The sequence below is a fragment of the Plecotus auritus genome (genome assembly GCF_963455305.1).
Source record: "Plecotus auritus genome assembly, chromosome: 4".
NCBI classification, from domain to species: Eukaryota; Metazoa; Chordata; class Mammalia; order Chiroptera; family Vespertilionidae; genus Plecotus; species Plecotus auritus.
The window spans coordinates 57325091-57340735 of NC_137775.1; the positions used below are offsets into that span (position 1 = coordinate 57325091).

Consider the following 15645-nt stretch of genomic DNA (forward strand, 5'->3'; position numbering starts at 1 on the left):
AGAGGAGGGGAGGGAGACATAGAGCTTAGCTCTAACTCTCCAACTTGACAGAGCCAAGATCTTATCTCCTATCCCCATATTGCTCTTCTGTCCCCATGTAAATATTAAAACTCCAACCCCTTATCTCAATATCCACCAGGAAGGAGAGATCGACCATCAGCTCAAGCTCTCTGCTCCACTCTAAAAGTTCCTCTTCATTTTGAACCTGGGGAATCTCCATAATCCTTGCAATCTCAGCTATTATACATTTTAAAAAAATTGTTTTACTTCAGCAAGTATTTCTGGGTGTTCTGTAGAAGTATTTTTTGTAGAAGAACGTGTGATCTGCCAGATGGCTGGCAAAACCAACCATATATTTCTCTTTATATTCTCTACATTTCTATAGTGGGAAATTATCAAAATAGAATGATACCTATGAGTGAAAATTATAGAATGGTAAACTACAAATATTAAATATATTACTTTTCTAAAGGCTAAGAGCAAACTCCTGGCTCTCGTTTGCATCTTTAAGTTTCTCTGCATCAAATGTTTTAAAGGACTATAAAAAAAAAATCAATGTTCAGACTCCCCAGACGGCGCGACTCCAGCACGGAGCCCACGTCATCTTGAAGGGGAGAACGGCCTTTTTTAGGAACTCATCAACACCACCAACCAGACAGGCCTTGGAACTGCCCCGCGACCCAGCAGCAAATCCAGCCAAAATCCTGCTACCCCAGCTGCAGACCCGCGGACCCTGGGACCTCCACCTCCAAAGGTGCACCGCTCGGCAGCAGTAAGTGCAACCTCCCTCTCCCCAGCGGCAGAACTCTGGAGTAGCGTGTATCCAGCCCCACAGGCAGCCAGGGCACTCCACTCCAGATTCGCGCATATCCAGACTCTCAGGCAGCCAGGGCACTGCACTCCGGATTTGCGCATTTCCAGCTACGCAGGCAGCCAGGGCACTCCACTCCTTAGGCAGCGCTTTGGAGCCGCTAAGAGCCCCCGAGGGTGTGATTCTGCACAGAAAAGGGCACGCGGCCTCGCAGCAGAAATTCTGAATTCCCTCTTCCTGGATAACTGCCCACATTCACCCCAGTGGCTCAACTGCGGTGCCAGGCCCCTTCAGAGGGCATCAGAACTCTGCGCCCGGCAAGCGCACCTCCACAGATGCGAAGTTCCAACAGGCAGGCACCCTGAGCCCATCTACCCACAGGGCGCTAGTGGGAGCCACTGTGAGCTCTCCCTAGGTGCGATCTTGAACAAGCGGGGGCACACTTCCCCCCAGCAGTAGAAGTTTTGAATTCACTCATCCTGGATACCAGCCCACAGGCGCCTCAATTACACGGCTACACTGCCAGGGCCCTTCAGAGTCCTTCAGTGTGCCTCGCTCGCAAACGTACCGCGGGTGCTCTGGTGAGCTGCCACTGGGAGTAAGCGCCTGTCCACCACAGGTGCAACAGCAAAAGCTGGGTCTGCTCACACCATGACTGCAGAACTCTGGGCACCACAGTCATGCCATTCCAGAGAGCAGGCCCCCTGAGCCCCATCACCCCAACAGACGGTTCCTGGGTGCCACTTTGAGTCCCTGCTGGGCATGTGTAATTTCAATTAAGGGTGCAAGACAGCAAAAATTGGGACACTCCCCTCCATGGCAGCTGACTTCTAGACACCGCAGTTGTGTCTCTCAAGCTTGCAGGTCTACATCAAGAGAACCCAAATAGCTCAAGTAGGGAGCTACAGTAGATTAACAAGCCCAGGAGAACTGAGAGATTATGCCAGTAGCACCATCCCCAAAAGAACCTGGGTAGCAAAGCAATTGGATCTACAATTAAAAGATTACAGGAAAACATGGGAAGACAAAAAAGCAATCCCCAAAGGAAAGAAAAAGAGGAACCACCAGAAAGGGAGTTAAATGAATTCGAGGCTAGCAGCTTATCAGAGATAGAATTCAGAGTAATGGTTATAAGGATGTTTAAATGGATGGATGACAAATACACACAACTCAATGAGAACTATAAGGAGCTGAATGAGAATGTCACCAACATGAAAAGAAACCAAGAAGAGATGAAGAACGACATAGCTGCAATGAAGAACACAATGGAAGGCCTAAACAGTAGACTAGAAGAGGCTGAGGATCGCATCAGTGAATTAGAAGACAAGGTAGGAAAAAACACACAAACACAGCAATAACTGGAACAAAGACTTGAAAAGCAAGAGGAGAGCCTAAGGGAACTGTGGGACAACACAAAACAAACAACATTCGCTTAATAGGGATACCAGAAGGAGAGGAAGAGAAGCAAGGAATAGAAAACCTGTTTGAAGAAATAATGACAGAACACTTCCCTGATATTGGCAAGAAAAAAACTATGCAAGTCCAAGAAGTACATAGAGTCCCAAACAAGTTGAACCCCAAAAGACCGACACCAAGACACATAATTAGATTGGCGAACACCAACGACAAAGTAAGAATCTTAAAGGCTGCCAGAGAGAGAGAAAGTTACTTACAAGGGATCTCCTATTAGAATATCAACTGATTTCTCAACAGAAACACAACAGGCCAGAAGGGAATGGAATGAAATATACAAAGTGATGCAAAGCAAGGGACTGAATCCAAGAACACTATACTCGGCAAGGCTATCATTCAAAATTGAAGGTGGAATCAGGAGCTTCACAGACAAAAAAGGGCTAAGAGAGTTTATCACTACCAAGCCAGCAATGCAAGAAATGCTAAAGGAACTGCTGTAAAAAGAAGAAAGAGAAAGGCAAGGAGAAACACAAACACTAAGGAAAAATATGACAACAAACATGTACTTGTCAATAATAACATTAAACGTAAATGGATTAAATGCACCAATCAATAGACATAAGGTAGCTGAATGGATAAGAAAACATGACCCATACATTTGCTGTCTACAAGAGACCCACCTCAGAGCAAAGGATTCACACAGACTGAGAGTGAAGGGATGGAAAAACATTTTTCAGGCAAATGGAAATGAGAAAAAAGCTGAGTTGCGATACTTATATCTGATAAAATAGACCTCAAAGTAAAGGCCATAATAAGAGATAAGGAAGGCCACTACATAATACTAAAGGGAGCAATTCAACAAGAAGATATAACTCTGGTAAACATATATGCACCCAATGCAGGAGCACCCAAATACATAAAAAATCTCCTGGAAGATATCAAGGAAGAGATCGACAACAATACAATCATAGCAGGAGACTTCAATACACCACTGACATCACTGGATAAATCCTCTAGACAAAAAATCAGCAAAGAAACAGCAATTCTAAATGACACACTAGATCAGATGGACCTATAATTGACATCTTCAGAGCATTTCACCCCAAAGCCACGGAATATACGTTCTTCTCAAGTGCACATGGGACATTTTCAAAAATATACCACATATTGGTCACAAGCAAAGTCTCCCCAAATTCAAAAAGATTGAAATCATATCAAGCATTTTCTCAGACCACAATGGCATAATATTAGAAATAAACTACAATAAAAACATTCCAAAAATTCAAACACTTGGAAGCTGAATAGCATGCTACTAAACAATAATTGGGTTATCAATGAGATCAAAGAACAAATTAAAAACATCCTAGAGACTAATGCCAATAAAAACACAACATTGCAAATCCTCTGGGACACAATGAAAGCAGTCCTGAGAGGGAAGTTTATAGCTCTACAGGCCTACTTCAAAAAACAAGAAAAAATGGTAATAAATCATCTGACTCAACAACTCAAAGAATTAGAAAGAGAGCAACAAGAAAAGCCCACAGTGAGAAGGAAGGAAAAAATAAAGATCAGAGCAGAAATGAATGACATAGAGACCAAAAAAAAAAAACCAAAAAAAACAAAACAAAAAAAAAAAAACAAACAACAATACAAAAGATCAACAAAACCAAGAGCTGGTTCTTCAAAAGGATAAACAAGATTGATGAACCTCTAGCCAGGCTCACCAAGAAGCAAAGAGAGGACCCAAATAAACAAAATCAGAAATGAAAGAGGTGAACTAACAACAGACCCCACAGAAATACAAAGGATTGTTAAAAAATACTATGAACAACTCTATTCTAACAAACTAGACAACCTGGAGGAAATGGACACATTCCTAGAAAAATACAACCTTCCAAAACTTACTCAGGAAGATTCTAAAAATCTCAGTAGGCTGATAACTATGGAAGAAATTGAAGCAGTCATCAAAAAATTTCCAGCAAACAAAAGCCCGGTGCCAGACGGCTTCACAGGGGACTTTTACCAAAAATTCAAGTAAGAACTAAAACCTATCCTCCTCACACTATTCCAGAAAATTCAAGAGGAAGGAACACTTCTAAGCTCCTTCTATGAAGCCAGCATCACCCTAATACCAAAACCAGATAAAGATAACACAATGAAAGAGAATTACAGGCCAATATCCCTCATGAAAATAGATGCCAAAATCCTCAACAAAATTCTAGCAAATTGAATCCAGCAGTACATCAGAAAGATCATACACCATGACCAAGTAGGATTTGTCCCGGGGATGCAAGGATGGTACAATATTCGCAAATCAATAAACGTGATACATCACATAAACAAATTGAGAGATAAAAATCACATAGTCATATCAACTGATGCAGAAAAAGCATTTGACAAAATCCAACACCCTTTCTTGATACAAACTCTCAACAAGGTGGGAATAGAAGGATCATACCTCAACATAATAAAAGCCATATATGACAAACCTACAGCCAACATCATACTCAATGGGCAAAAACTAAAACCATTTCCCGTAAGAACAGGAACAAGACAGGGATGCCCACTCTCACCACTCCTGTTAAAAACATAGTGCTGGAAGTACTAGCCATTGTGATCAGAAAAGAAGAAGAAATAAAAGGCATCCAAATTGAAAAAGAAGAAGTAAAACTGTCCTTATTTGCAGATGACATGATACTGTACATAGAAAACCCTAAAGACTCCATCAAAAAATTATTAGACTTAATAAATGAATTTGGCATTGTAGCAGGATACAAAATTAACGCCAAGAAATCCATGGCATTTCTATACACCAATAGTGAACTTACAGAAAGAGAGACTAAAAAAGCAATCCCATTTACCATTGCACCAAAAAAATTTACATACCTAGGAATAAATTTAACTAAGGAGGAAAAAGACCTATACAAGGAAAAGTACATGACACTGAAAAAAGAGATAAAGGAAGACATAAACAGATGGAAGAACATACCATGTTCATGGATTGGTAGAATCAACATCATCAAAATGTCCATACTACCCAAAGCAATCTATAAATTCAATGCACTTCCCATTAAAATACCAACCGCGTATTTCACAGACCTAGAACGAACCTTCAAAAAATTCATCTGGAATAAAAAACGACCCCGAATAGCCACAGCAATCCTGAGAACGAAGAACAAAGTAGGGGGGATCTCAATACCAGATATCAAGCTGTATTACAAAGCCACTGTTCTTAAAACAGCCTGGTACTGGCACAAGAACAGACATATAGACCAATGGAATAGAATAGAGAACCCAGAAATCGACCCAAACCACTATGCCCAATTAATATTTGACAAAGGAGGCATGAACACACAATGGAGTCAAGACAGTCTCTTCAACAAATGGTGTTGGGAAAAATGGACAGATACATGCAAACAAATGAAACTAGATCACCAACTTTCACCATACACAAAAATAAACTCAAAATGGATAAAGGACTTAAAGATAAGACGGGAAACCATAAAAATACTAGGGGAATCCACAGGCAGCAAAATCTCGGACATATGCCAAAGGAACTTCTTCACTGATACTGCTCCTAGGGCAATGGAAAGTAAAAAGAAAAATAAACAAATGGGACTACATCAAAATAAAAAGCTTTTGCACAGCAAAGGAAATCATCAATAAAACAACAAGAAAGCCCACTGCATGGGAGAACATATTTGCCAATGATATCAACGATATGGGTTTAATCTCCAACATTTACAGAGAACTCATACAACTTAACAAATAGAAGATAAACAACCCAATCAAAAAATGGGCAACCGATCTAAATAGACACTTTTCAAAAGAAGACAGAAGGAAGGCCAAGAGACATAAGAAAACCTGCTCAAAGTCACTAATCATCAGAGAGATGTAAATTAAAACAACAATGTGCTACCATCTTACACCTGTCAGAAGGGCTATCATCAACAAATCAACAAACGACAAGTGTTGGCTAGGATGCGGAGAAGAAGAAACTATTTTGCACTGCTGGTGGGAATGCAGACTGGTGCAGCCACTGTGGAGAACAGTATGGAGTTTCCTCAAAAAAACTAAAAATGGAGCTCCCATTTAACCCAGTGATCCCACTTCTAGGAATATATCCGAAGAAACTAGAAACACGAATCAGAAAGGATATATGCACCCCTATGTTCAAAGCACAATTCACCATAGCTAAGATTTGGAAACAGCCTAAATGCCCATCAGCAGATGAGTGGATTAGAAAACTGTGGTACATCTACACAATGGAATACTACGCTGCGGTAAAAAAGAAGGAGTTCCTACCATTTGCAACAACATAGATGGAGATGGAGAGCATTATGCTAAGTGAAATAAGCCAGGCAGAGGAAGATAAATATCACATGATTTCACTCATTTGTGGAATATAATGAACGGCATAGAGTGATGAACAAGAACAGGTCCAGAGACTGAGAAACATCGATCAGAACCTCAAACTTCAGGGAAGGAGGGGGTTAGTGGGAGTAAGGGGAGAGATTAACCATGGGACTTATGTGCATGCATATGAGCCTAATCAACGGACAAAAACAACTGGGGGGTGGGGCATAAGTGGGGGGTGGGGCATAAGTGGGGGGTGGGGTAATGGGGGAATAAGGACACATATGTAAAAAAAAATAATAATAAAAATAATAAATAAATAAATATAGGAAAGAAATTGTGAGGTAACCAGAACCCCAAGAACGCCTGAGAAACTCTTTCTTGCCTTGAGAGCAGTCATCAGCTGTACGGTAATATTACCTGGGGCAAATGGGTAAGTATTTTGGACTTATGTTCCTGACCCTTCATGGGTAAGAGCCCTTACGTGGGCTGATCCCCCGCCTAATGTAGTCACCAATAATACCAAACACCTTGGTCATCCAGGAGGACTATAGGTGGGGCAAGGAAGTATAATTACACAGGGGTCGCCACCCAGCTTCCCTTTTGTATGACACAAAATCAAATCACTGCTCCTTTGTGTGTAAAATTAAAGAGAGGTTTCTGGCTTGCGTGGACACCAAAGGAAGGGAATATCACTACTTGCTCCTGGGAGATGTGCAGAAAATGTAACTAAGACCTTGTCTACACAAAAAGAAATTGACAGCCAGTTTGAAATGGAATTGCCATGGCCTAGAGCAAAGAATATCCTTACATGATATTATTCTACAATGTCATTATAATTTTTCCCAGATTTGTGTTACCCCCATTACCTATAATAGTACCTCGCACCCTTGGGAATCAATAAAAAATCATCTTTATGGTGCTTGGAGACAAAGGTAACACATCTCTTGATATTTTAGAATTACAACAGCATAATGTACAATTATCCCAAACAAACTTACAAACTAATTCTTTGAATGTCTGCCAGTAATTTAAAAAGAACATGAAAGGGTTTAATTCCTTCCACTGTGTAGAGGGCCCCCTGGGGAGGCACCTGAGCATTCTATATTGGCCCCTCTTGCCCTTTTGGCCAAGAGGGTCCCTCTTCTCACAATCCAATTGCCCACAGCTGTTGCCTATGCTTTCTGTTCATGCTGAGGTTGAAACCTCATGATGGCTGGTACCATGGATCTGTCTCTCGCCCAGTGGGGTGAGCTGAGCCCTCCCTGGAGAAGAAACCTGGGTTCCCCAAGATACATGATCAGTGCCGGGGACCCGCCAGCAGGCGAGGGGATCCCAAGGCAGGTGCTCGGCGTGGAGGCCACGGGGGCATAGGCTACCAAGGAGACAGAACTGCACCTTACATCACATTGCTTGGCCCCGGAGGATGGCTGGTTAGCCAGAGACGGGTAAGATTCCTCAGGGAAGGAACAACCTAAGATAGGCACAGTCGCAGAGGGGCCATCAGGAGAGTACTAGGGGGTCAACAGAAGTGGGGCACAGACCCTAACCCCCCCAACTTTGCAGGAGCCTGAACCCTCACCCCTTCTGAGGGAGGTCTCTTGCCCCCATGGCTGCTTCGCTACCCATGCCCGGCTCAAATCGGGACCCAGGTAACAGACAGAGACTTGGCCAACAGCAGCTGCCCTCTCACTGCAACAAGACTTGTTTGAGTTGTCTTGTACCCATGGTGTGGGGAAGTAGGTTTTTGATATCTAAATCTAGCCTAGCACCAGGAATGCTCAGGGCCTACTGAAGAAGGCAATCCTTTCCACTAATATTTACAGGGTAAAATAAAATTGCTGTTAGATTATTAAATTTGACAGTAAAATAGTAGTTAAGTTCTCAGACTAATTTAAATTGGCTAATTGAAATCAGTGAATATTCTAGAAAAATTAATGGTACTGGACAAAGAGCTGTTCCTAAAGTGTTAACTAAAATTTTTATTGGTAGTTCATCTCATGGTAAAATTGTGTAACATGTAATGAACCTAAAGCAGTCATATTTTAGTGCAAAAAATTAAAATTTAAAAGCTATCAAGACTACATTACAAAATTTCCAAAAGCCTCCTAATATTTAAATCAAAAAAGGGGGGATAGTAGAAGAATACCATGTAAGGAAAAATATCCTGTAAGTAAATTACATCTAGAAAATTTTTACTTTAGAAAATTAACTTTCATTTGAAATGCTAACAGCAAGACACCCATGAAAAACACACATGGTGTCGAAACAAGCCAAAGGAAAATCGTTTGGGCAAAAAAATGAAAAAGGATCCCAAGTCAAATTTATAGAAAGGATTCCTTTATTAACTTTTGGTTGAGAATATGTTTGTATATTTTCAGAAAACAACTCCAAGACCATGTGGATTCCTGCAATGGAGAGGAACTGACAGGACTGCTCCAGCCATGAAGACAGAAGAGAAACAGTCCAGAGATGGAAGACGCTGACGACGCCTTACCATACTAGCAGTCAGCAGCTGTGCGTCAAGGCAGGTTGCTCAGGACCAAATCAGAGAGGGTCGGACCTGCAATACCATCATTTGTCCCCCATCCAGAACTGAAATATCATTGCTGACATGTACGCCTAAGGAACTGTTTGACATTGAAATTGGGACTCAAAAGAACTGTTGGCCCAGAAAGAAACTCACTACAGACTGATTCATTTGCCTCTCAGCATAACCATTATTGCTTGTCTCAGTTTCGGTTCTTATAAGTGTATTTCTAGTATCACAAGATCTCACTCATCTAGGGGAAATAATGAACAACATAAACTTATGAAGAAAAACAGACCCGGAGACAGGGAAGCATCGATCAGACTGTCAAACCTCAGAGGGAAGGTAGGGGAGGGTGGGGGTAAGGGGGAGAGATCAACCAAAAGACTTGTATGCATGCATATGAAGCCTAACCAGTGGTCACGGACAACAGGGGGGTGGGAGCATGCGTGGGGAGGGGTTTGGGATGGGAATGGGGGGATGAGGACAAATATGTGATACCTTAATCAATAAAGAAATTAACAAAAAAATCAATGTTCAAAAGCATTAAATGAAATAAAAATCAGTGGAAAATGTGCCAAAATAAAACTCTTATTAAATATACTTTATGTATTTTGAATTAAGAAAAGTCTTACCTCTGAATTAATAACTTTAATCAGGAAGAAAATGTGATATACTGTCTTGGTTAACAAAGAAAGTTGACGACATCTTTCCAGGTACACGTGTACAGATGGTTCTACTCTCTGCTGCAATTTACTCCAAAAGAGAGTGAGTTCCCTAAAAAGGTATAAAAATAAGTTGGAGCAGTAAGGTAATAAACACGGACTATGACAGTGCAGTCATTACATTTGAAATTAAAACTGATTTTATATTTGAATTCTACAGGTATAATTAAGCTTAAGAGCAAAAAAAAAAAAAAAAAAAAATCTCAATTTTTCAAGAGTAAATAAAATCAGGATGTAATTTACCATTTTATTACTATTTTTCAATCTCAGAGAGAAAAGCACTGCCTTTTACTAGGAAAGTACATTTAAATAATTTAAATAAATGGTAACTTTGAGGTACATCTGAATTTTAATAAGAAACACAAAATGTGTGTGTACATATCTATCTATCATTTTGTGTGTGTTCCCTAATAGGCAAATAATCCTATCTAATAAAAGAGTAATATGCAAATTAACCATCACTCTGGCACACCCACAAGCCACGCCCACCAGCCAATGAGGAGAGAGTATGCAAATTAACCCAACCAATATGGCTGCAGCCATGGAGCGAGCAGGAGGCTTGGGTTTCCCCAGCAATGGAGGAAGCCAAGCTTTCCACACACCCTGGCCTGCCTTGGCCTCCGCTGAAGGCTACAAAGTTTCAATTATAGAAAATAAATAAATCCCAGATACCAGGGCCTCTGCTTGGGTCGTCAGGGGGTGTGGCCAGCCTGCAAACCACCACAGGCCCCTCACCCAGGCCGCCCCACGCCCCAAGGGAACCCCCACCCTGATCTGGAACACCCTTCAGTGTAAACCAGCTGGGCCCACCCGTGCACCAGGCCTCTATCCTATCTAATAAAAGAGTAATATGCAAATTGACCATTACTCCAACACACAAGATGGCTGCCCCCATGTGGACACAAGATGGCCAGCAGGGGAGGGTAGTTGTGAGGGACCCAGGCCTGCAGGGGAGAGCAGTTGGGGGTGACCAGGCCGGCAGAGGAGGGAAGTTGGAGGCGACCGGGCCTGCAGGGAAGGGCAGTTGGAGGGGAACCAGACCTGCAGGGGAGAGCAGTTGGGGGGGGACCAGGCCTGCAGGGGAGGGCAGTTAGGGGTGACTAGGCCTGCAGGGGAGGGCAGTTGGGGGTGACCAGGCCTGCAGGGGAGGGCAGTTAGGGGCAAATAGGCTGGCAGGCAGAAGCGGTTAGGGGCAATCAGGAAGGCAGGCAGGCGAGCAGTTGGGAGCCAGCAGTCCTGGATTGTGAGAGGGATGTCCGACTGCCCGGTAGGATCAGGCCTAAATGGGCAGTTGGACATCCCTCGAGGGGTCCCAGATTGGAGAGGGTACAGACTGGGCTGAGGAACACCCCTCTCCCATGCACGAATGTCGTGCACCGGGCCTCTAGCATATAATAAAACCCTAATATGAAAATCGACCGAAGGGCGGAATGACTAGTCGCTATGACACGCAATGACCACTAGGGGGCAGACGCTCAATGCAGGAGCTGTCCCCCAGTTGTCAGTGCGCTCCCACAGGGAGAGCGCTGCTCAGCCAGAAGCCGGGCTCATAGCTGGAGAGCGCAGACTAAGCTGTCAGTTGGACACCCCCCAAGGACTCCCGGACTGTGAGAGGGCACAGGCCAGGCTTAGGGACTCCTACGCCTGCGTGCATGATTTTCGTGCACTGGGCCTCTAATATATATATATATATATATATATATATATATATATATATATATATATATATATATAATGCAGCGATGGTATAATGATTTTTAAAAGGCATTTAATTTTTATCTTTTCCCTTACATTTAAAATTGACTCATTTAATTGGTCAATTAATTTTCAAATTTCAAATAAATTATCATTAGATAAATGTTAAGAATCTATGACACAGAACCTGGAAGTAATTAACTAACTACCCTGTGTCACAGCAGTGAAAAAATAATGGAAATTTTAAAAAATGAACTTTGAAATATATTCAAATGCAATTACAATGTATTTTTCATAGAAAATAATCTTACTGAAATAGTGAATTTTTCTCCCCTTTACCTATCATCCTATTTATCTTCTCTCCTCCCTGGTTAACTTCCACAAAAATCTTCTTTCACCAAGTATTCGCCTCAATACAGGCTTCCTATTAGCATTACCTCAGTTTCCACTCCTAGGAACTCTGATCTTTTACCACCCACTTGAATAACTTGCTCATTTCTGGATTTTAAACTATATACTGAGGACTTCAAAATCTGTCTCTCCAGTCTTTAACACTTTCACCTATTTCTTTATAAGACTTCTCCACTTTGATCTCTTCTGAAACCTGAAACTTAATATATGAAAAAGATGATTAACATTCTTTACAGTTCACCATCTTTCTAACTTATGCATCATTATCACTGACCCTATCAGCCTCTGCTTTTTACTATCCTCAAGACTGTTACCTTATGTTTCTTTTACTACAGCCTACATCTATAAGGAAGCCTTCATAGCCTCCCAGCTGGACTATTATACTGCTATTCATCCTCCCCAATTCTGCCCTCACTGTCCAAGACACTCTCAACTGCTTGTTTTAAACAGTTTTTCTAAACAAAAACTTCTGTTTTGTCCTACTTCTACATTAGGTCTTATAATAAGACTGCTTTCGCTTTTCATATATAACTTTAGATAATTTAGAAAACCAATATAATACATTAATTTATTAGTCATCCATCACTGATACTTGTTATATAAAAAATCTACTTGTCTTCAATAAATACGTTATTTATTCTCTTCAGAATCTTTCTGACTTTTATTTTCTCTATATTGCATATATAATTTTCCATTCATAACAAAGCTCAACTGCTCAGAAAACCTTTATAATTATGCATTGTAAATCTTTGATTACACAACCATTTATTTTTAGCTTGCCTGCTCTATACTTATTTGTATGCCATGTGTCACTTGGTACACCTTCATAAATGTCAGAATTCTATAAAATTAAATATTCTTTTTTATTCCCGTAATACCAAAACAACAATAAAGATTATCAATGCTGTTAACTGACCAGATAAATGGTCAATTTTAGCACTATTTTACGATAGCTGATCATAAAAGTTTTTTTGCGTTAACTGAAGTTAAACTTTCTGTTAGCTATATCTTTCCCTCCCCCCACTCCCAAGGACTAAATATAACAGCCTTTGCCCACTTGGAAATGTACCATATATAAATGGTACATTTTATCCCATACATAAATGACTAACAGTTTCATAGAGTTAAAAGTGTGCAATATGCAGAAGAAGAAAACAGACACATTCAATCATAGGCTGTATAAATATATGAGGAATTATTGTGGCATTAGACAAAATAAACCTTTCTTTCATTTTTCAACATTAAAAAATTTCTCATCAATATGAATCATTACTGGCATATTAAGGAGTTGTATGGTCCTTAATACAAAAAGTTTTCGAAGTTATAGTATGAACTACTTGATAATCAGTTTAAACAGCATATATCTGAAAATAAGCTTTTTGTCTTGATAAGACTTAAAAAGATTTAAAAAAATATGCTCTTAAGTTATCTGAATTTTCACAACCTATCCTGTATTATTACTTAACAAACTTTTCTTTACAAAAGAAAAACAACTCACCAAGCACAATACATTTCTCCTTGTTGGAGCTGACGTGACAAAAACGCAGTACATAAAACAAGAGCACTTTTTTCATCACCCTCAGATTCTAAGTTACAGATCATTTCTAGTGCATCTTTGCAATCAACTTCTGAAATCTATAGGAAAAGGATATAGAAATATGCCATAAGATGGTATTATATTAAGATATATAGTAATATACTTGCAAATTTTCATTAAATATTTACAGATCATTTTCATCAGTAAAACCGCATTAACTCAACCACTATCAATTCATAATTTGTCATTACTAGGCTAGAGTTTACAGAAATAATCTTTCTGCAAGCCAGAAAACCAACTATTTTCAAGAACTTTACAAGCATGCATTTATATGTAAATAACTAATGCTAATTATAAACACCAGCTCTACCCATTAAATCACATTTATGATACTGAAAAAGCTGCAGCATTTGTATTTTCCCCCCTTTATCCAATAATTTAAAAAGCATTAGAATTAGCAAAAATATACAGAAAGGTCTACTGGATATAGACTAATAAAAAAAGTATCTATTCATCTGAGGAAATAAAGTATAAAACATTTTATATAGATGTAACACTTTTAAATTAAGCTCACCTCAGTTTTCTATAAATCTCCAGTATTTTTCTTTTTCATATACAATCGTTCCATCTCAAAGCTTGTCAACAGTCATGCATGCAAAGGTATAATACCTAGATGACGGCAACTCGCTTCCTTTAATTATGCACTTACATCTATTGCTTCTTAAAAAATTAAAATTTACTACCTCATTACAATGACTTACTACATAAAACAAACAAAATTTACCTATGATTTCCATAAGCATTTGCTCTAAGACAAGGATATAACAAATAGCAAACAATGACAAATCACTGGTGTTCCACAGAATAGAAAGACTAATTCCAACATGCATAACTTAACTGAAGATACAGACCATTAGCACCCATGTACCACAGAGGTAAGTAACCATGTCCCTCCTTAGATCTTCTATCTCTCCCCTTCAACTTTTAAATATACGTGTGTGTGTAAGTGTAAAATGTAATGCATTTAGGATTGAAAAAGTGTCTAACTGGAGATGAAGGTATCTTGAAGTTGACCTTTGATAATGAGGATGAAGGTTACCTGGGGATAGATTCAGAGGTTCCACTTTATATATTAAATTGGGCTAGAAAACACTAAAACAAGACCCAATTCCTTGTCTGTGTTTAACAACAATAATTTCTTTAAGTAAGTATGAAGTTAACGGCAGAGTGAAGACTGAAGCCTAAGTGTTGGAACTCCTAGATGCAGTGTTCTTTCCATTGCTCCTCTGTCCGCCTCTTTCTTACAAAGTTACCCCAAACAAACAAACAAAAAGGGCTGAACAATATATGTATGTATACATATACATATACACACATGTATACATTTATACAATCAATATTTTCAAACACCTACAATATTAAATGCATTGTCAGATATTATATATGTTACATTTAATCACAACTTTTCCACTAGGTTGATATTAACACTTTATGTATAATGAATGTGAGGTTCAAATAAATTATGTAATTTACCCGTTACCACCGTTAGTTAAGTGGTAAAACCACAAATCAAGTATGTCTGACTGACATCAAAGATCTGCTCTCTTTTTATTTATCACAGTATCTTTTTATTAAAAGCTGTATTAACTTTAAACAATTACCCTGGCACACACATGCAGACAAATATTAGAAAATCAACCCATGAGCTGTTGTGTGTTTTTTTACTTTTTTCATAAGATGGTAATAACAACAATAACAGATACTATTCATTTATTAATGCCAGCTTCTTAAACAGCATTGCTAGTCAGCACAGTAGTTTGCCTGATAGATACTACAACTTCATTTTAGAGATAAGATTCAGAGAGGTAAAGTTACTTGCTCAAAGGTACATGCTTAATTAGTGGCAGAATCAAGATTTCAACCCAGGTCTAGTTTCAAAGTCTCTGCACTTGCCAGAATTCCACAGGCACAAGCAAACTGAGGCTCTTTATTGTTAAACTAGAGGCCTGATGCACAAAGATTCGTGCAAGAAACAGCATTTCCTTCCCCTGGCTGCCAGCACCACCTTTGCTCCGGCCTGGAGCCGCCTTTCTGCCTTCCCATGCTGCCCAGAGGCCTGGAGCGGCACGGAACACCTGCGTATGCAAAGTAACCCGCCATCTTTGTT

At 39.9% G+C, this 15645-nt stretch overlaps 1 protein-coding gene across 2 annotated transcripts in view; it reads right to left on the bottom strand.

The window, feature by feature from the left end:
- The window catches only part of ZNF292 (zinc finger protein 292), an 85820-nt gene that overhangs the window by 12973 nt on the left and 57202 nt on the right, over window positions 1-15645 (bottom strand). For both annotated transcript variants that reach the window (XM_080666750.1, XM_080666751.1), the window contains 2 exons: window positions 13440-13576; window positions 9746-9887 (listed from right to left, as the gene is read on the bottom strand). In XM_080666750.1, coding sequence (XP_080522876.1) covers window positions 9746-9887; window positions 13440-13576 — 279 coding nt within the window. The remainder of the gene's footprint in view (window positions 1-9745; window positions 9888-13439; window positions 13577-15645) is intronic.